Genomic DNA, 21,814 nt, shown 5'->3' with positions numbered 1-21,814 from the left:
CTGTATTTTCACCTGTTTTCTTCCAGAAATACTCCTCTGTCAGTTTTTATCATTTTTCTACACCAGTTAACCTATTTTTTGTGGTTAATGTTTTTGTACCCTATCAAGATACCTGTTTTTCTTCCTGCCATGACTAGCCACTGACATTTATCTTTTCTACTTTTAAATTATAAAATTTCACAAGAAAAATACTTATATGAAAATCCTTGAATTACAGAGGTAACTGAGCTAATACAAAAGGAAAAGATCACATGTTCTGGACATGACTAGTATGGACAATACTTGGCCAGCCACAGAAACAAAGATCACATACTAACCATACTGTACCATTATATTTACTGTAAGTACAGTAAACCATTTAAGTTAAAGAAAGACCATCACATTAACGATGCAAAATAAATTTTTATTTTCCACATCTGTATTTGCAAGCTTCTTTCCCCCATTCTGAACTATCAAATATTATTTGGTAGCCAAATTTTTTATATTTTTAAGGTTTGTCACATCACGGTCTGGGTTTATGGGGTTGCACTGTATTAGAATATGGTAAGGGACAAGGTTAAGTAACTGTGGTTTCTAAGGAGTGAATGTATTTGTTTGTACTGTATACAGTATATATATATTTTATGCACATTCATATAATTCATGAGAAGCACAATACACCAGGTCATATGAAGTGATGGGGTGCTGCTGCTGCTATTTACTCAAGCAAATGTAGTATGTACATTACTGCATTTTTTTTATTCATGATGCTATAGTGTATGGATTCAAAAAATAGTTCTTTTTTGCTAATATCTAACCATTTTTAATTCTCTTGCTTCCATTGTTGTTTTATACAAGTATATGCCTCTCCAGTCCCCTCCCGTATTATAATGAACAACAGGATAATACTGCAATAATATAAAAATACTATAATATTGAATAAAATACAGTAATTATAAAATTAATTTAAAATACTGTAATAATAATAATACAATCAGCAAGCAACGTTTAGTGTGCAACTCACAACAGTCTTCTAATGCTTTAGTAAATATTTGCCATTAGGTGAACAGAGGCATTGGATGGAATAAATCAGCCCCAACATAGGCTGTACCTTGATCCTCGATGTAGGTATTCCTTAACCATCTTCACTACTAACATAAATCATTCAATTAGGTACTGGGGTGTCACCCTACTTCCTCTCTCCTTCCAGCTTTGTGTTTCTCATCATTGGGGGAGGAACAACTGGGGTTAGACAAGGGTAAAGTTGTGACAGTTTTCGTTATGTACTCTAACTTAATATCCAGCACTAGCAAACAAGTCGTCTGGTTTAAGTACTGTACTCTCCTCCCAGCAAACTATTCTTTTATAACTTTATAAAGAATTCAAGTTAGGTAGGGTCCATTTATTTTGTTAAGAGTATGATCGGGTTAGGTTACTTGGCTTAGGAGCGACTTGTAACGCCACCAAGACTGTCAAGCAATGTCACACTCACCTGTGAGCAGAGGCTGAATGACTCCATTCTGCGAGTGATTATTGCGGATGCGGTCCGACGAAGTTTCAACGCGGTCAATCATGATCATGTCACAAAGCGCGTCTCAGATGACAACAGCAGTCCTGTCGCCTACTCTGACGATGCTTCGTCTGTTCTACGCCAGGATCACCTGTAGAATTATATGTGACGGAGATGCTACCCAATCCCTTAATGTAAGTTGTCGACAAATTTATAAAACAAAGTAACATCATTATACATAAGTTAACTACAATTTGGCTACTGAATGCTATTTTAAAGATAAGTTTAGAGTAACAAATACCACATAAATATCAAAACAATAGCTTTATATCATTTATATTAGTGGGCGGAGCCTGCGCAGACGACGCAACCAGGACACGCTTTCACCAAAGCCTGCGTCCTAGTTTGAACCTCTTAGTCGGCGCTTGCTGAACATCCCCATTAAAACCATAAATTCTCAGGTAATGCCACGGGTTTCTCAATGTATTATATAATTTTCAAACGTAAGACACATTAATCTACATTTTGAGTCCATATAAATCCGAATGTATCAAGTTTGATTGTAGATACATTTGCTTTAAAATGGTAAAAGATTATGTTGGTTGGATGATGTTATGTTGATGTACCTGTTGTTAAACGATCTGGCAGGTCGTATTTCAGGTGTAAATTGCGATTAAGGACCTGCCCGAAACGCTATGCGTGCTAGTCGCTTTACAAGAATGTATGAACTCTTGTATATATCCCCCTTCGTGCGACCACCATATTTTAAGATGGACTACAAGTATAGAAACCCACATAAAGGTCATAAGGTGATGAATTTCTAGATTACCAGCAAGGTGACTATCAAGGAATGAGAGAGGAACTGTAAACCATCTCCTGGAGGGACCTGATGGGCGAACATGGCACGGAAGCATCATGGCACATGGCCCCCCCCCCTTTTTTCATTTTTATCTTATTTTTTCTCAACACAATTTATACTTTAATCTCAATTAGTATTAAGTTTTAGTCTTAGTGTTTTTCCTGCTCGAAACGCTTTGCGTAAAACCGACTCTCCTGTCTAATAACGATGGTCAGCTTTCAGCCTCTGATTCTGCTATTGAGTTCAATAGGTTCTTCTCTTCCATTGGTTCATCCCTTGCAAATGATATTCCATCTTCCAGTACTGACATTAAGGACTATCTTACAGGTAACTATCCACAGTCTCTGTACCTAAAGCCTATTAACTCCACTGACGTCAATGAGATAATCCTTTCCCTTAAAACCAAGTCTGGTGCCCTTGAGGAGATACCAACTTTAATTTACAAAAAAGCCTCCAGATCTTTAGCCCCTGCTATTGCTTTGCTCTTCAACAAGTCACTTGAACTCCAAACCTTTCCAGATATTCTAAAAAAAGCGAGAGTAACGCCTGTCCACAAATGTGGTGACCCCACAGATGTTAACAACTACAGACCTATATCAATCCTGCCAAACTTGTCAAAAATTTTTGAAAAACTTATATACAAGCAGCTTTACTCATATCTAGCCAAACTCAATATACTTAGCCCTTGCCAATATGGCTTCAGACCCAAAAAAAGCACTAACGATGCACTTATTAGTATGCTTAGCTCGATTCATACAGCTCTTGATAAAAAGGAGTTCCCTGTTGGGTTATTTGTGGACCTGCGTAAAGCTTTTGATACTGTCAACCACCATAACCTTCTTCTTAAATTACATCATTATGGAGTCAGAGGACACTCCCTACAATACCTCGAGTCCTACCTTACTGACAGGCTCCAATATGTTTCTGTGAATAATACAATTTCTCCCACCCTACCCATCAACATTGGTGTTCCTCAGGGCAGCATACTTGGCCCTCTCCTCTTTCTCATCTACATTAATGACCTTCCAAATGCCTCCCAACACCTCAAACCAATTCTATTTGCTGACGACACAACCTTCATTTACTCCAGTCCTGACCCTCTTGCTCTAAATGCCACAGTAAATACTGAGCTAAATAAAGTCCATCTTTGGCTAACTGCCAACAAACTCACCCTTAACATTGACAAAACCTTCTATATTCTGTTTGGCAATAAATCCTCTAGTCTTATAAATCTCAAAATAAACAATACCCAAATTTGTAACAAATTAGATGGCAAATTCCTTGGCATTCTCATTGACCACAAGCTGAATTTCCAGGGACACATTCTAAATATATCAAAAAAAGTTTCAAAAACTGTGGGCATTCTTTCTAAGATCAGATATTATGTACCACGCCCTGCCCTGGTGACTCTCTATTACTCCCTTATCTATCCTTATCTCAACTATGGTATTTGTGCTTGGGGTTCTACTACCCAAAATCACTTACGTCCTCTAATTACCCAACACAAAGCCGCTATTAGAACAATATCCAACTCTGGCCCCAGACATCACTCGGTACCCCTACTCAAATCTCTTAATATGTTAGATATTAAGTCACTGCACATTCTCTCATGTGTATTATACATATATAAAACGCTAAACTATAATGCCAATCCTGATCTTAAAAGCTTCATAGAAGGTTGTAACAGAACCCATGAGCACCACACCAGAAATAAATACAGTTTTGATATTCCTAGAATACGTCTTAATCAAACTAGAAATGCTCTGCAAATCAAGGGGCCCAGAATGTGGAATGACCTTCCCAACCATGGTAAAGACTGTACCTCTCTCAACCAGTTTAAGATAAAAACTAAACACTACCTAATAAATTCCCTGTAATCTACCTCACTCCTCTATTGTCAACCCATGTCTGTTATTTTCTTTTTTTTTTTTTTTTTTTAATCAACACTGTTTGTCAATCTATTGTATTTGTGCTGCTTTTTCAGTCATGTTCCCCCCTTTTTTTTTTATCTTTATTTGTATTTGTTCTCAACATCTTTTATTCTTTATGCTCAATTAGTATTAAGTTCTAGATATTAATGTTTTTCTTGCCCGAAACGCATTGCGTAATAGTGGCTTTAGGCATTGTATGTACTAGCTCTATCTATATATCAATCCATTAATGTAACATCACTTGTATGTATATACCTTACCTGAATAAACATCTGAATCTGAATCTGAATCTGAATCTAATAGTGGCTTTAGGCATTGTATGTACTAGCTCTATCTATAAATCCATCAACTTTTGTATTTCACCTTATATGTATGTACTTTACCTGAATAAATATTTGTATTTGTATTTGTATTTTGTATTTGTAAGCATCATGGCAAAATTTCAAGAGGGTCATCACGGAACTCGTTCAAAAATATGTGTCGAAAAGAAGAAAGACAAGAAAGGGAACTAGATGGATGACACAGGTCGTAATTAGACGAGCCTTATAAACCAAGAGGAACCTCTGGAGAACGTATAAATCAACGATGGACGTCATTGATTATAAATTGAAATTGAATTGAAATTGAAATAAGTTTATTGAGGTATAAATACACACAAAGTTCACAAATCCATAAATTTCACTGTAATGTACCTACTAATTTTCTTACAATATACCTGTTAATATTTTTCAATTTTGCTACAAAATACCTACTTAAAATTATCTGTTAGATTAAGGACCTGCCCGAAACTTGTGTATGTATATATGTATACGTATATATATATATATGTACATGTATGTATGAGAATGTGTACATGTATATATAACATTAATAATTTTGTAACTAGCGTCAAAAATTGTTATTTGCTTAGCTAAACGAACTAGAGGGTTCAGTTCCTGAACCGATTATGTGCCTCTGTAATCCTTTACACCACCGCCCACGGGATGGGTATGGGGTGCATAATAAAGAAATAAATTGATTGAATTGATTGCCCGAAACGCCATGCGTGCTAATGGCTTTACAAGAATGTAAAATTATCAATGCTATGTACTCTCATAAATCCAATGTACCTTCTTATATGTATGTGTGTGTGTATATATATATATATATATATATATATATATATATATATATATATTATATATATATATATATATATATATATATATATATATATATAAAGGGATGAGGTAGCTCAAGCTATTCTCACCGTCTTCAGTACAACGTATTCATATTTATATAGACTCATCACAAACAGTAAGCATATAAGCATGCGAAATAATTTGAAAGAACATTGACAAACTAAAAGACTACAAAATCCCAGGTGTGGATGGAATACAATCCAAAGTCTTAAAGGAACTGGCAGAAGAACTTAGCCTGCCGCTGAAACTACTTTTTCACAAAACCTCTTGACCAAGGTGATCTATCTATCATCATACTATCATGCAAGAGGAGCCACACATCTATGGATCGTCCAATAAAATCAGCAGGCTTCCAGATGTTACTACTGCCCGTCTTAGACTCTATAATAATAATATAATAATAATTTTTATTTAGGCAAAGGTACATACATAAAGAGATTTTACAAAGTTTGTTGGCTTTATAGATAGGAGCTAGTACATACAATGCCTAAAGCCACTATTACGCAAAGCGTTTCGGGCAGAAACGTACAAGTTACAAGTAACTTGTAACCTCTGTTACAAGTATCTCTGGGAATTTTCATTGTTTGATGAAGTAGACCAAAGGTGTATTTCAGGTCTACTTGTCGAAGGTCCAAGGAAGAACCTTAGACAAGCGGCCGACTTTCTGCCCTCGTCGAGGTCACTAGGGTTAGTGGCCCTCAGCTAGAACAAGTAAGAATAAATAAATAGATAAATATTATTTGCGTGAATGAATTGGTTATCACATACGAATATATATTTAGTGTCACAAATTTACTAGATAAGGGTTCCTCAAATGCAAGTCACCTGTCAATACGTATATTCTATAAATATACAAACCTAAGGAGTACGGACACCGTATAGTCACTGGTAGGCAAGTACAGTACTGCAGTTACCGGCGGACAGCTCGGTTGGTCTCTGTGCTCGCTAGCAGTTCTCTCTTATCTCCTCCGTGTTGTAGGGGGGACCCAAGGCAGTTCTCTCTAATCTTCCCTGTTGTAGGGAGGACCCAATGCAGTTCTCTCTAATCTCCCCCGTGTTGTAGGGGGGACCCAAGGCAGTTCTCTCTAATCTCCCCCGTGTTGTAGGGAGGACCCAAGGCAGTTCTCTCTAATCTCCCCCGTGTTGTAGGGAGGACCCAAGGCAGCGCTCTCTAATCTCACCCGTGTTGTAGGGGGGACCCAAGGCTGTTCTCTCTAATCTCCCCTGTGTTGTAGGGGGGACCCAAGGCTGTTCTCTCTAATCTCCGTGTTGTAGGGAGGACCCAAGGCTGTTCTCTCTAATCTCCCCCGTGTTGTTGGGGGGACCCAAGGCAGCTCTCTCTAATCTCACCCGTGTTGTAGGGGGAACCCAAGGCTGTTCATTTGTTTTCTCGAGAGCAGGAAGCCTGTACTCACCTAGTTGTGCTTGCTGGGGTTGAGCTTTGGCTCTTTGGTCTCTCCTCTCAACTGTCAATCACCTGTGTATATATTTCATTCACAGAAACAGTGGTGGTTGTCACTGGTGTAAGTTAGAAATTATTGTAGGATGTGACTCCATAGAGATGAAATTTAACAAGAACATAACTATTTTGTTTTATATACATAATAGTTCTTACATTCTTGTAAAGCCATTAGCACACACAGCCTATTAACAATGTCAAAGGCCTTTTGAAGGTCAAAGTCTTATTGGGTATTAACTTTTGTCAAGAGCCTCGTGTATAAACTCAAAGAGTCGAGCATCAATATTAGTGCATCAGTGGTGTACAGATAATCTGCACTAATCCTCTGATCTACTACAATAAGTCAGATATACTAGCCTAACGACATTTTGTCTTGGGTTTTATTATGCATCACTATTTAATTTTTCCCCCCATATACCTGGGTTCAATTCCCAGGAGGGACAGAAATGTATGGGTATGTTTCCTTTATGCCTAAATTCACCTACTAAATAGGTACCTGGAAGTTAGGAAACTGTTGTGGAGTTAGATTCTAGGGAAGTTAGTTTAGTCATTATTTATATAATAATAATTCATTGTGTCTGGGGACAGGTAGCCAGAGTGTATTCATACACGTTTGGCTTCGTCAAATCATTAAGGTTCCTTCCCCCCCCCCCCACCTCCCACAAAGCCGAATTATTGACCCCGCCCAGGTTGCAATCCCAAACAAGTTGGCTAACTACTGAGTACCTACTTACTGCTAGGTGAACAGGCCCATTAGGTGAAAGGAAGTGTGCCCAACCATTTCTGTCCCGCCCGAGATTCGATCCCGCAATTCTCGAGTGAGTGCGCGTCGAGAACGAACCCGAGTACTACCAGGACCCTCAAATTATGGGCACCTATACCCATCCTGTGGGCAGTAGTAGAAAGAGTTACAGAGGCACGTAATGGGTTTAACCTGAATTTACCTGAGGGCCACTAACACACTAGTGGCCTTGATTAGGACAGGAAGCCGGCAGCTTGTCAATGGTCCCCCCCCTCACCATCTGGCCCGAGTATTTTTTCTAGCTTTATTTTAAAATTCGATAGCTTTGGCATTAACGGCTTCGGCGGGTAGGCAGTTCCATGGGTTAATTAAAAAGAAAAAGGTGAAAAATCATATCCTGTTTTCAGTCCTACATTGTGGCTTGTTGAGTTTGAAACCGTTGCTCCTTGTTTGTGTTACATCTGAACCTTTTGAAGAAATTTGTATAATCACTGTGTGAGAGGACAATCAGTATATACACACAATAAAGTATATACACGAGGCCCCTGGTGGGGGCCTCGTAGCCTGGTGGATAGCGCGCAGGACTCGTAATTCTGTGGCGCGGGTTCGATTCCCGCACGAGGCAGAAACAAATGGGCAAAGTTTCTTTCACCCTAAGTGCCCCTGTTACCTAGCAGTAAATAGGCACCTGGGAGTTAGTCAGCTGTCACGGGCTGCTTCCTGGGGTGTGTGTGTGTGGTGTGGGGAAAAAAAAAAAAAAAAGTAGTTAGTAAACAGTTGATTGACAGTTGAGAGGCGGGCCGAAAGAGCAAAGCTCAACCCCCGCAAAAACACAACTAGTAAACACACAGTATGTGTTAGGCTCATATTTAGGTTCCTCTCCCTCCCCCCCCCCCCCCCCCCCTCAAGGGTTGAATTACACACCCTCCCCAGGATGCAACCCCACAACAAGCTGACTAATTCCAAGGTATCTATTCACTGCTAGATGGACAGGAGCATTAGGTGAAGGAAATACACCATTTCCTCTCTGGACCACGACACTGAGGCGCTGGAACAGGAAACTGGCTGCTCTTGAGTCTTTAGTTTTCCTAATTTAACTTCCTATATATACAGTATATATACTATATATACACAGTATAAATAAACAACAGTGAAATATATGTAAATAGCTTAGTGCTTTCAACTCATTCGAGCCGTCATCAGATCTGAGCTAGTTCAGCTCTGATGACGGAGCCCGTCTTCCAAACAAATACCCAAAGTCCATTCCATGCACCCGCCAATCCCCCCTGTTAATGAATGAAAAACAGTTTATACATGTCTCACAACTGATGACGTTTGAATACTTCCAGAATGAGTGCCTCACTGATGAATTTTGTTCGAACCACAACGTTGTAAATGCTTCACCCGCGTACTACAAATACATACTGTATATGTATTTGTAGTATGCAAAAAATACACAAAAAATATGTGTATTTTATGTCATGAATGTTTTCACCCAGCAAATGAAATGTAGCCTGTATATGATTTTTCAAATAATTTTTGTTTTGATATTGGTAGTCATATTATTACTTATTTGTTTATTATTAGCACACACTATTATAAATATTATATTCACTCAGCTCAGAAGAAAATGGCCAAGAAGACTAAACACCGCAAACCAAAGCACATGCTGTGGCCAAACTGGGACAGGAAGCGATATATAAAATTCAGGAATGACAAATTTCCCGGAAAGGTTACAAATATATCTGTTGCTGAATTAATTGAGCAAGCAAAGGATTCCATTCTGAAAGAAGTGCGAATTGGTGTGCGTTTTCCTCGAAAACGCATCACTGAAAGAATGAAGAAAAAATATCCATTCAGGAAGTACATCAGGAAGGAAGCAGCAAAACAATCCCGGGGCAAGAAACTTCCTAACCAAGAACTCGAGATGATCCCTAATGAAGAAAAAGACGTAAACACTGAAACACTGGTGAATGAGCTCAAGTGGACCCCACTAGACGCGGTCATGCCAGTCACCTTGTCTGATAACTATGGCGATCACTTTATTGGGGTGCGTATATCATCCATGATCCGGGCCAATGAAGCCATCACTCGTGTACTAGGTGTTCTCAGATCTCCGGAACAGCTTCTTCCTAACACATATTACCATTTATACCAAGTCTTCAGCCCAACTTGTGAGTACATATCTTTTCTTATTTATTTATACAGTATTGCTATATTTGATATATATACCCAATATTTATCTATGATTGGATCTGTAAATAATCTATTTAAAATTATTTTGTACAAATAATGTTGAAAAATAATTTGGGATCTTGAAAGATGCACATACAATATATATTGCCTCTAACTCAGTCTTTTGACTATTCCTCTCAACACACTATGTATTTTAAACCATGTCTTTACCTTCATGTTCTTTGATGTTGCATGTAGACATAATAATGACATATGACAAAGTCAGCAGTCAAATATCTTTGGTCCCATTTTATTTTTCAAATTACAAATACAGAATTTGTTTGCTACAGATGACTCGAGTACAAACTATCTTGAGGCGTCTGCAGATTGGCATTTTGAAGCGTTGCTGTCAATGGCAACAATTGTATTGTGCACCAATAATCATCCTGAAAGCATGAGTTTACTGTGCATCCCGTACTCAATCTGTGAGCAGTAGTTTATTGTCAATTTATGGATAGGATGTTTACCCTGCAGCAATGATTATTAATTTTGTTTTCCTCGGGGTGAATAATTTCTTTTCAAACAGTTGCTTGATTTTATGCACTTATACTTTCTGGTGTTTTTTCTTCTTAGTTTTAGACTGACCTCTGTTCCATAAGCTTCTCTCTCCTTGTAGAGGATCAGATTGTGATCCCAGTTCGTGGTAGGCTCGAGTGGGTCTCAGTGGCCTGGTATGATTCACTAATACCCTGCAGTCCTGAGCAAATTTATCCAAGTAAATTGTGTACTTAGATGGCATCACAACAACAGAACATTGAGGTGCTATCTGTTTTATGTTGGATGAATACTTTTTATGGAGTACCTTGTCCAAAACCTTGTTTGTCAGAAATATTTGTCAGTAATATTCTGACAGTCACATACGATCACCTAAAAATTCATCCCCTATTCATATTTTTATTCAATAAATAAAAAACAAGTGTATACAAACATTGAAAAAACATATTACTAGCTTGAACAAATACAGTACAGTACATTATTCAGCCACTAAAACAGGAAATGGGAACTTTGTTATCTTGATTATTTATCAGCTACAAAAATAATGATGCAAGAACTGAGCCCTGTGGCACTTCACTAGTAACATTTCTCCAGTCTGATACATTGCCTCTGATTACTGCCCTCATTTTTTATCTGAAAATTTTTCATTCATGTCAGAAGTCTCTAGTATCTCACATTTTCCAGAACAACCTCTCATGTGGGACTGTTGAAATGTGTAAACTACATGGTGCTATACTGTACTGGCTCAGCACATCTTTGATACTTACATTTTAAGTGATCTTACTTCTAACTCATTATATGTTGCTCTTACTGATAATTCACTACATCATGCATCTTTAAGAATGCCTTTTATTCACAATTATACAATTATTTAATCTCATTTCCATACTCTAATTCTTACTTAAAATCTTTTAACTGTATATGCTCTAAGCTTTGTCTTGCAGCCACATACCTCTAATTAGGTATGTTGACATGATGATATACTGTATATTCAGGTATGCGCAAGATGCCACCGAATGAGAAGATTACGAAGTCACAGGTGATGGGTGTGCAGAATTACACTTACCTTGTGAGAAGAGACACAACACACTACAAGGTGAGCTGCTGAATTCATCTTTATTTGTGGTTTCCAGAGATGGGACAGTGTAAGATACTGTGCTGCATGATTGATAAGTTAATTTTCAGTTGTTGATTACAAATAATTCATAATTTTTTTACCTTATTAATATCACCACCACTATAAAATACAGCACTGCTGTTGCTGCTGCATTACTATCACAACCATCACTGTTACCTTAGTATTCTACTACTAATGATTACTGCTGCTACAAATGCTAATAATGCCTTTCAAAATTTCCAGGTGGAGGAAGACTTGACTTTGAGCTACTGTCGTGAACTGCTGGGGAAAAATAGGAGTCTGCAAGTGTGGCGTTTTCAGGAGATTAAGGAAGGCCGTCTAAGGGTGCTCAGAGCCAAGATCACAACCACTAATCAGATGGTAAGGTGACGTGCAGTTCAACTCACCAAGTCCATGAATCTGAGTTGGATAGAGAGAGAGAGAGAGAGGGGAAGGGGTCTATGGTTGACAGATGAAGTCCCCACCCTGCTTGACAGCCTGGTCTGGCTGCAGCCTTATGACAAGTGAGCTAACTCTTGCTCCTGCTCAATGTCAACCCTTCTGTCTGTTCTGTTCTGTCCCTTGAATGTCCAGTTCCCTGGGTATTTATGGGGGAACCGGGAGTTAAGCCCCGCCTACCAAGTAGATAGCTTCAGGCCATCTACCTACTACGCCTTAAACAGCGGCTTGTTTAAAATACACACTCAGCTACCTGTCTGCAATTATCGGCTTGGCGGAGAGTAAGGTCACTTGACACGACCTGACCCCTGGTCAACTCGTGATCATTAACTTCTCTGGGCGTGACTTCTTAATTGATCATGGCCGTCAGTCTGGCAACACCAAATGTCCTGCGTGACTGACTCATGTTGTTTAATAAAATATAAAACACCTTTATGGTGTTACACTGTCAGTTCTTCGTAAATGCCAAAACTGTATTAAGTTTTAAAATCTACCTGAAAAAGATCGTCAAGGCAATATCAAGGCAAATAGGGGGACCTTCCTGTCCTCAACAAGGTCACTAGGGTTAGTGGCCTAGTGGCCTCAGGAAAATCAGGTAAAAATCTGGAAAGATAAACAGTTCTTGGCTTGCAGAATTTGCTTAGGAATGTTAGTTATTCCTATTGAATTCTAAACTTTTGTCTTGGTTAATGAAAAAGTAGGAGTATTTCCCTAGACAGGATGATGAAAGAAACACAAATTGATAGGACTAAGGACAGACATGACAGGGCTGATCTCATCAAAATATAAAATACTTAACACACAATCTTGTAATGAACATATGAACCTCGCATATAATTTTCCTATCTGTTTCAGTTGTGGCTGCTGAAGATGCTGAAGAACAGAGCATTTAGGTCTAGTATAAATAACATGACCCAGGAAGAGGTCACACAGCTTCTTATGGCAATTGGCTGTCCGAGCGATCCAATGGCCAATCTTTACAAGAAGGAAAAGCTACAAGAGCCACAGATGGTAAGTTGACCTCAAGAAGTTAATGGATTTTAATTAAAAAAAATAGTTGGGAATAATTATATGTAGGTGTGAGCCACTGGTAGATGATTAATGTGATTCAAAGGTGGCCGTGGGAGGCTTGAATGAGTATTGGATACACACAGAAATCACAATAGCTTGATGCATCAGATGAACAAATCCACAAGGGCCGTGACGAGGGTTCGAACCTACGTCCGAGAGGATCTCAGATGCTGCCGTCAGTAGAACTTCCAATTGCAATTCTTTTACCATGTCAATTAACTCTAGTCAATTAAGGCAGCATCTGGGATCCTCTCGGATGTAGGTTCAAACCTATGAGTCAAGCAAGGTCATGGCCTTTGTGGATTTGTTCAGAGTTGGGTATTTTGGGAGTATAGATCAGTAGATGTGACTCAAAGAAGGATGTAGCCAACTAGAAAAATAGACTCAGGTGCTGTCAGATAAATGGTAGTGCAACTCATTGAAAGAGGCACAAGAAAGGTACATGGATGTGTGGGGCTCAAGATCAGTCAAAAATGGAACTATGGGACCATATTAGTTACACCTTGCTACAGTACTGTATAGAGTGGAGGATAATGGGATGTACTGAGGCAGTGGGTCATATTACCGTGGGCACTCACCTACCAAACTGTTCATTGGTAAAACTTTCATTACCTGCTCATGTACCAAAATTAAATTGCAACTAGTTCATCACTACTGTAACATGTTTTTCCAAATTAACATTTTAATTAAGTTTCTGAGCTTATTGTGTGTCACAAGATGGATATGAATTACGTAATATACTGTACTAATCAAATTAATGACGTATAAAGACAGTAAAAGATAAACAAAAGAAACTAGAATGTGAACACTATGGTACTTGTGAATGGTTATATTTTGTTATTACAGTACATTATTATTATTTATATTTACCTTAATTTACCTGAGGGCCATTATCTCTAGAAGTCTCATTATTCCTTAGGATTTTTTCTAGCTAAATTTTGAACTGGAGTACTGTCTTGGTATTTGCAGCTGGAGCAGGGAGGCAATTCTATGGGGTTGGAATTGTCTACTGTACTGGGAGGCAACAATTTTAGAACACAAGTGCTTGGTCATTAACTTAGTCAAAATTCAGTATTAAAGATATAGCTTTACTTACTTTAAAATACAGAGTACAGTAATGTCAAGACAACATGGTTCTGTTAAAAATAAATCCTGCCTTTCTAACCTGCTCACATTTTTGATAATGGTAACTAGCTATTATAAATAAATAAATAAATAAATATGTTTATTCAGGTAAGGTACATACATACAAGTGATGTTACATTAATGGATTGATATATAGATAGAGCTAGTACATACAATGCCTAAAGCCACTATTACACAATGCGTTTCGGGCAAAATTAATTAATTCGGGCAATTAATTAAGACTTCCAGTAGATATAGTATACATGGCTTTTTCCAAAGCTTTAGATAATATACTATATGTGGCAAGGACATGGAATAAATAGCAATGTATCAGAATGGATAAAACAATGGTTAAAACAAAGAAGGCAAAGGGTCATCCTAAATGTACAGTATATGAATCTGACTGGGAAAATGTGGTGAGTGGAATACTGCAAAGTTCCATCTCGGGCCAACCCTTTTTGTCATATACATTAATGACATAGATGAGAATATTACAAACCACATCATCAGAGTTGCAGATAACACTAACATCTAATGTAAAGTATGAAGTAAAAATAATGGAAACCTTATAAGAGATCTACATGGCCTCCACAAATGGCTGGAAGACTGGCAAATGCTTTTTAATATTGAAAAACAATATTTGTAATATTGAAAAAGACCTTGCATGTAGGGCATAACAATGCACATTACAACCATCAAGTCAACAGCACTACCATGCTCATTGATGAAGAAAAAGACCTAGAACCCCATGATCCACTAGTCATTGAAAGTTGCACAACATGGGAGAGCTGCAGGAAAAAAATAAAGCCAACCAAACCCTAGAAACAGTCAAATGAACCTTTGACTTCAAGGAAAGAAAATTGGTTATTTAATTACAGTATACAAATCTATGGTGTGCCCATATTTGGGTTACTGTATCCAAGAATGGTCTTACATTCTAAAGAACACATCTGTTTTGGAGAAAGTTCAACACAGTGACAAAAATCATCCCAGAATTAAGTCGATGCTCATACCAGGAACACTTGAGGCCCAAATGACTTACAACACTGTAAACAGGGACGTCTCATCAAAATTTTTAAAATACAGTACTGGACAAGTTTGGTATATTAATCCAGACTACTTTTCAAAAGGTCACTGTAATGTACACAAGGGGAGAACAGCTTCAAGCTCAAGAAGCCAAGGACCAAAGAGCTAGAGCTCAACCCCCACAAGCACAACTAGGTGAGTACAATGCAGGACAGAAAACAAGAGATGCTTTTAAACTCATAGGGTTATAAATCCATGAAACCACTTACCTGTCGAAGTGGCTCTGCCATGGTCACTAGAGTTAGATGATATCAGATGCGTACAGGTAAAGGAAGCATTCATTCAGACATTTAGCCTCCATTTCTTGTCTTGGTCTCACCTCTTTCCAATCAGCTGTATTTCTCCACACTCACTCATTCACTTTTTCTTGTATTCTCACAGGATCAAGATGGTAGCAAGAAATATTACATCAAATTGCCCAGATGGCACTGGGGATGCAACAAGACCAAGCTAAGACCTCATTCTGTAATACGCTATCAGAATATTGTAAGTGACCTTCGCTGACTTTGTAATTTTAGTTAGTTCTTCATATATATATACTGTATATATATTTATGTATGTATGTTCTTGAATATGATAGAAAGGATGAGATTAATGATTCTACCATGAATCTTCTTTATATCTACCTCTGTACCAGGCAGTACAGCCAGGTCCATTCTTGATTCACAATCGAGAATTCCAGGTTCGAATCCCGGGCAGGACAGAAATTGTTGGGCAAATTTCCTATCACCTAATGTTCTTGTTCATCTGGAAGTAAATAGGAAGATCAGCTTGTTGTGGGGCTACATCCTGAACAGGATCAGTAGTTCGACCTTGGGGGGGGACCTTGATATAAGCCTAACATGTATATAACACTTGCTGCCTGTCCCCGACACAATGAATCATTATTAGTAATATATGCTTTTATGCTTTTTTTATGCTTTTCTCTTGAGAATGAAGTTCTTTCAAAGATCATTTTACAGTATTATTATAGTACTACTATTTAAAGTATTATTATAGTAGTATTATTTAGAGTATTATTACATTTCTCTTAGCCTGACACTAAGAGCATTTACCTTGAGTAAATTCTATATGTCAAGAGCCCCACAGCCTGGTCTCTGACCAGGCATCCTCTTTGATGGTCTAGTCAAGCAGGCTGTTAGATGCGGCTGCTCACAGCCTAGTTTATCAGGTATCTTTTGGAGGTGTTTATCGAGTTCTCTCTTGAACACTGTGAGGGGTCAGCCAGTTATGCCCCTTATTGGCAGTGGAAGCGTGTTGAACAGTCTCAGGCCTCAGATGTTGATAATTTTTTCTCAGAATACCTATTCCATCTCTGCTTTTCAACGGGGTATTCTGCACATCCTGCCATGCCTTTGGGTCTTATGTGATGTTATTTTTGTGTGTGTAGATTTGGAACCAGCCCCTCTGCACACTTTTTTATTTTTGTCTTAAGCAATCACTAAAGTTATTTGATACCCAGGCTAATATAGTATTGTGGTGATTGACTGAAGAAAATTGTATACATTGCCTTTTACCCCATCAGAAAGACTTGAGTACTTACTGAAGGAGAAGCCAAAATGCAGTATCATACAGTACACACTATTGCTGGTCTCTCGAGCAATTTTCTCCATGAATGCAGATTGCGTTATGTAATTATGTATATTCTATATGCATTCCCTCTAAAACTTACTTTCACACTTTCCTTCACAGACACACAGTGCAAATGATCTTGAGGATAGACAGAAACATGGGAACCCTGACTATGGGTATCTGCAACGGTTTTGGCACTACTGTTCCAACAAAAATCTTTCAAAGGTTATGGAAATGTTGAAGACAGAGCTGCTAGACATGAATGAACAGTACACAACCTTGCTCTCCACTCCTCCTGAGACACTCTATGCTGAGGAAGAAAATACACTGCTGGATTGCCTGGTGAGTTGAAGTATTGTGGCTGGTCCTATTTTGATCTATGAAGTTATACTACAGTATTGAAAGATTATAAATATTAAAATATGAACTGTTGCAAAAAACAGATTTTTTTTAAAAAGTGCCACCTTGGCAGCTTCCCAAACTAGTAGTACAGTAGTAGTAGTAGGCATCCGTCAGTCTCAGGAGACTATGGATTTGCCCTCTGGTTGTCGGTTTGAGGTGACCTCTCCAGGGCGCAAAGCCAGGGTAGGTTAATACAGGGGAGAAGCTGTCATCCATGCATCAGGTCACCCCCTCTCCACGGCTTCCCAAACTACAAATTGGTATACCTGTCAAACCCTTAGTACCACACCAGGTTATATCAATTCAGGATTAACTACTTGAGACCAATACCAAAGGGAAGGAGAGTCTGGGGGATCTAGGACCACCACAGTAGCTGAGAGAAAGTTCTCCAGAAAAGTAGAGCGCACCAAAACAGACAACTACAGTACTTGGATCACGTATGCAACACTGACCCCTAGCAATGTACATAATTGCTAACTGGACTGAACCACTGGTGAGACTACTTGGTAATGCTGGAATGAGCTACTAAAGTGTTGTTCTCAATAACATTTAATTTAATATACCAACATTATTGATACAGGGTGGAGATTGGCAATTGTTGAGAAAATTATACAAATCTGGAAAAAAAAATTGAACCAGGACTAATGGATCTGAGACTGGATCAGGGACTGATCCAGAACAGATGAATGGACATAACAAAGGGGAATATTAATAGGGTATTAAAAGTATCAACACAAAATAGAACACGAAATAATGGGTATAAATTGGATAATTTTAGATTTAGTTTAAGTCCTGGGTAAATATTGGTTCGGTAACAGGGTTGTTGATTTGTGGAACCAATTACTGTGCAACATAATAGAAGTAGGATCCCTTGATTGTTTCAAGTATAGGTTACACATATATATATATATATGAATGAGATTGTGTGGATATAAATAGGAGCTGCCTCATATGAGCTAATAGGCCTTTTTCAATTGCCTTCATTCTTATGTTCAGTATAATTTTTTTTTCAGTATGAGAATGAACTGAAGGCAGAAGAATCCCATAAAAAACATGAACAATTCTTGAAAACTCTTGAACGACAGCATAAGTCTACAAGCCGAGAGTACTTTTGCACTGTACAGAAAATGAGGACAGCGTGGGACCAGTACCAAAGGATAATGCTCAATTTTGAGAAGGATTTATTTATAGTAGGTTCTTATGTAACATCACTTACTGAATACATAGCAAGGGTGATTTGGCATAATATGAATGGGCGCTTAACTTTGGTTACTCCAACAATAAATAAAATTATGATACTCATTAAAAGGCTGAAGAGAGCATTACATCGTGCTTATCAACATATGAAAAAGGGCGAAGCTTTAAAGATGCAAGCTCAGGGTCCAAAAAAGAAAAAAATGAAAGGATTGATTAGAAAGAGCAGCGAGCCTTCTCAGAAGGTTCAAGTCAATCATTTTACCACTATCGCATCACAAAAAGATTTGGCATTTACTCAGGTCAGACCCATTATGCTTCGAGACAATGCTAATGCGGTGAAAAGAAATAAAGAGGAAAAATTTGATCAGACTAATTACATTACAAAGAATGATGGAGCAGAAGCGACAAAATGTAATCAAGCAAATAATGGCATCTGTGAACTGAACAATGATGAAGTAGTGACAGGTAATGAACTTAAAATGAAAAAGGCTATTATTGATTACATACTGAGTGATGTGAGAAAAGACATCATTGTTAGACCTAAGGTTGCAGGCAGTGTACCACCACAAAAGAAAATTGCTAGTCCTAGTGCTACAGGCACTGTATCACCACGTAAGAAAATTATACCAAAGAATAAGCAGAATGAACTAAAAGGTGAAGAAAGTACTACAGTGCCAGTGAATGATGAGGCTGAAGTGACAGCTGAAGGTGTCAATAAATGTACAAGTACTGTAGTTCCTGGAAAATCTTCATTTTATGTAATGCTTGAAAAGTTACTAGAAAGACAAAGAAAACATTTTAGATGCTGTATTAAAGGTCTATATTATCAGGAACTTGAAAAGTGGCATAAAATTTTGAAGAAAGCTGTTGTAATGAGAAGGGAAAAAGACCTTTCAGATGGTGAAAAGGAAGGATTGAAAATACGAAGAAGAATGCAAAAAGTGGATATAAATAAACCTTCGTTTAAAAGAATGGGTAAAAAGAATCTGCAGCAAAGGACACATGCAGTCCAGTGTGAAATTAAAAGGAAAATAGAAGATCTTGTTCTGGGATATCAGGTTTGGGAATTATTAGATAAGGAAAATAAATTTAAAGTAGCCCAGAGATACAATGCTAAAAAAGTTTTTGACAAATTTAAGGAACTGATTTTAAGATTTGTGGGGACAAGAACAAAACCTATTAAGAGAAAGAGAGCTGGTACTGTGGCAGAGAATAAGAGAGCTGGTACTGTGGCAGAGAGTAAGAGAGCTGGTACTGTGGCAGAGAGTAAGAGAGCTGGTACTGTGGCAGAGAGTAAGAGAGCTGGTACTGTGGCAGAGAGTAAGAGAGCTGGTACTGTGGCAGAGAATAAGAGAGCTGGTACTGTGGCAGAGAGTGAGAGAGCTGGTACTGTGGCAGAGAGTAAGAGAGCTGGTACTGTGGCAGAGAGTAAGAGAGCTGGTACTGTGGCAGAGAGTAAGAGAGCTGGTACTGTGGCAGAGAGTAAGAGAGCTGGTACTGTGGCAGAGAGTAAGAGAGCTGGTACTGTGGCAGAGAGTGAGAGAGCTGGTACTGTGGCAGAGAGTGAGAGAGCTGGTACTGTGGCAGAGAGTAAGAGAGCTGGTACTGTGGCAGAGAGTAAGAGAGCTGGTACTGTGGCAGAGAGTAAGAGAGCTGGTACTGTGGCAGAGAGTAAGAGAGCTGGTACTGTGGCAGAGTGTAAGAGAGCTGGTACTGTGGCAGAGAGTAAGAGAGCTGGTACTGTGGCAGAGAGTAAGAGAGCTGGTACTGTGGCAGAGAGTAAGAGATCTGGTACTGTGGCAGAGACTAAGAGAGCTGGTACTGTGGCAGAGAGTGAGAGAGCTGGTACTGTGGCAGAGAGTAAGAGAGCTGGTACTGTGGCAGAGAATAAGAGAGCTGGTACTGTGGTAGAGAGTGAGAGAGCTGGTACTGTGGCAGAGAGTAAGAGATCTGGTACTGTGGCAGAGACTAAGAGAGCTGGTACTGTGGCAGAGAGTAAGAGAGCTGGTACTGTGGCAGAGAGTAAGAGAGCTGGTACTGTGGCAGAGACTAAGAGAGCTGGTAAGTAAATTGTGAGATAATTAAGGAAAACACAAAATTGTCTACTTGAAGATTTTATTTAATCTATGCCACGTAATATGCCCAGCTGTTATACAGTGCTTCCTGTTACTAAAAACAATTTGTTTTATTTTGAAAACTGGGTTTAATGTATATGGTTACCATTAATATAATTTTTATTCAACAGTTTATCAGGAAAATATAAATGTGCTTATTTTCAATATGTATATATATTGCACATGTGTATATATATATGGCGGTACAGTATTTACATCTCTCTTCCTCAACTGTAACAAGGATAACATTATTTTGCTTATGAAGTTGGTTAAAAAAAAATAAAAAGAGGCTCTGCAATAATTTTGGCCATACATGTGGATTTGTTTATATTGGATTTGGTTGAAAAATAGTAAATCTAAGAAAATGAGATCTTAACCAAAATTATGTATTATTGTCTTTATTAACTAAAACAATCAGGATTACATTGTGTTTTATTTTCAGGAAATTTTTTTCTTCTCTTAGCAGAGATGATAATCCAGTGGAAATTTAGCAATGTACTGTACAAGGCATAGTATGCCACAGTTGTCGAGTTTTGTTATATGCATGTTTCTAATCGCAGGTACACCCTGAGGGTACACTCGAGGCCTTGTTTCTGATCACAGGTACACCCTGAGGGTACACTCGAGGCCTTGTTTCTGATCGCAGGTACACCCTGAGGGTACACTCGAGGCCTTGTGTCTGATCGCAGGTACACCCTGAGGGTACACTCGAGGCCTTGTGTCTGATCGCAGGTACACCCTGAGGGTACATTCGAGGCCTTGTTTCTGATCGCAGGTACACCCTGAGGGTACACTCGAGGCCTTGTTTCTGATCCTACGTGCACCCTACGGGGCATATTTAAGGGCTTGTTTCCAATTTCTGCAAGTAAAATATGGCAAGTACAACCAGGCAAGTACCTAATCCTATGTGTACAAAAATACTATTAGTTACAGATACTATGAGCAAGATTTTACCGATGAGAATTTTATTCCTACAATAAATTAATTCTTTCAAGACATTTTAAGTACAATTTAGTACTGTAGTACTTTTTCTTCTCAGTGTCAACTGTTGGCAAGCATAAAAAACAAAAATTGACGTGCTATTCAAATGAAACATGTCTTTGATCGATCATGGTGTCTGGGTTCCCAGCTGGTGTTACCTCTCATGAATTTGAGGATACCACATTTAGGGATGCCATTTGTGCATGTTAGTCCCTTCTCTCCCCAAAAACTTCCCTAATCAAATTTCTACTCAGTCATTCATAATGCAATCTGCAACCACTGGAAAAAATACGTGGCCA

At 38.5% G+C, this 21,814-nt stretch overlaps 1 protein-coding gene and 1 pseudogene across 2 annotated transcripts; one reads left to right on the top strand and one right to left on the bottom strand.

Annotated features, from left to right (window-relative positions):
* The window catches only part of LOC138364669 (nicotinate phosphoribosyltransferase-like), a 43,140-nt pseudogene extending 41,483 nt beyond the window's left edge, over positions 1 to 1,657 (bottom strand).
* A 203-nt stretch (positions 1,658 to 1,860) lies between these two features.
* Positions 1,861 to 20,665, top strand: LOC123772338 (uncharacterized). Of its 2 annotated transcripts, XM_069324271.1 has the most exons (9): positions 1,866 to 1,950; positions 6,075 to 6,171; positions 9,281 to 9,835; positions 11,387 to 11,487; positions 11,752 to 11,889; positions 12,823 to 12,978; positions 15,631 to 15,735; positions 16,942 to 17,163; positions 18,237 to 20,665. In XM_069324271.1, the coding sequence occupies exons 3-9, from the start codon at positions 9,292 to 9,294 to the stop codon at positions 20,487 to 20,489; spliced, it is 3,519 nt and encodes a 1,172-aa protein (XP_069180372.1). In that variant the 5' UTR covers positions 1,866 to 1,950; positions 6,075 to 6,171; positions 9,281 to 9,291; the 3' UTR covers positions 20,490 to 20,665. The 2 variants fall into 2 exon arrangements, with proteins under 2 accessions (XP_045621390.2, XP_069180372.1); XM_045765434.2 differs by lacking the exon at positions 6,075 to 6,171 and having other exon boundaries at positions 1,861 to 1,950.
* Positions 20,666 to 21,814: the final 1,149 nt, after the last annotated feature.

The sequence above is a fragment of the Procambarus clarkii genome, chromosome 14, assembly GCF_040958095.1.
Source record: "Procambarus clarkii isolate CNS0578487 chromosome 14, FALCON_Pclarkii_2.0, whole genome shotgun sequence".
NCBI classification, from domain to species: Eukaryota; Metazoa; Arthropoda; class Malacostraca; order Decapoda; family Cambaridae; genus Procambarus; species Procambarus clarkii.
The sequence above is the reverse complement of the archived record's forward strand: the minus strand, read 5'-3'. Positions and strand labels throughout refer to the sequence as shown.

Bases quoted from the DNA above. Each gene is read 5' to 3' on its own strand.
- LOC123772338 (XM_045765434.2), top strand. From the start codon at position 9,292: ATGGCCAAGAAGACTAAACACCGCAAACCAAAGCACATGCTGTGGCCA. The intron at 11,488-11,751 runs GTGAGCTGCTGA...CAAAATTTCCAG, and splicing joins GAGACACAACACACTACAAG to GTGGAGGAAGACTTGACTTT. The intron at 12,979-15,630 runs GTAAGTTGACCT...GTATTCTCACAG, and splicing joins AGCTACAAGAGCCACAGATG to GATCAAGATGGTAGCAAGAA.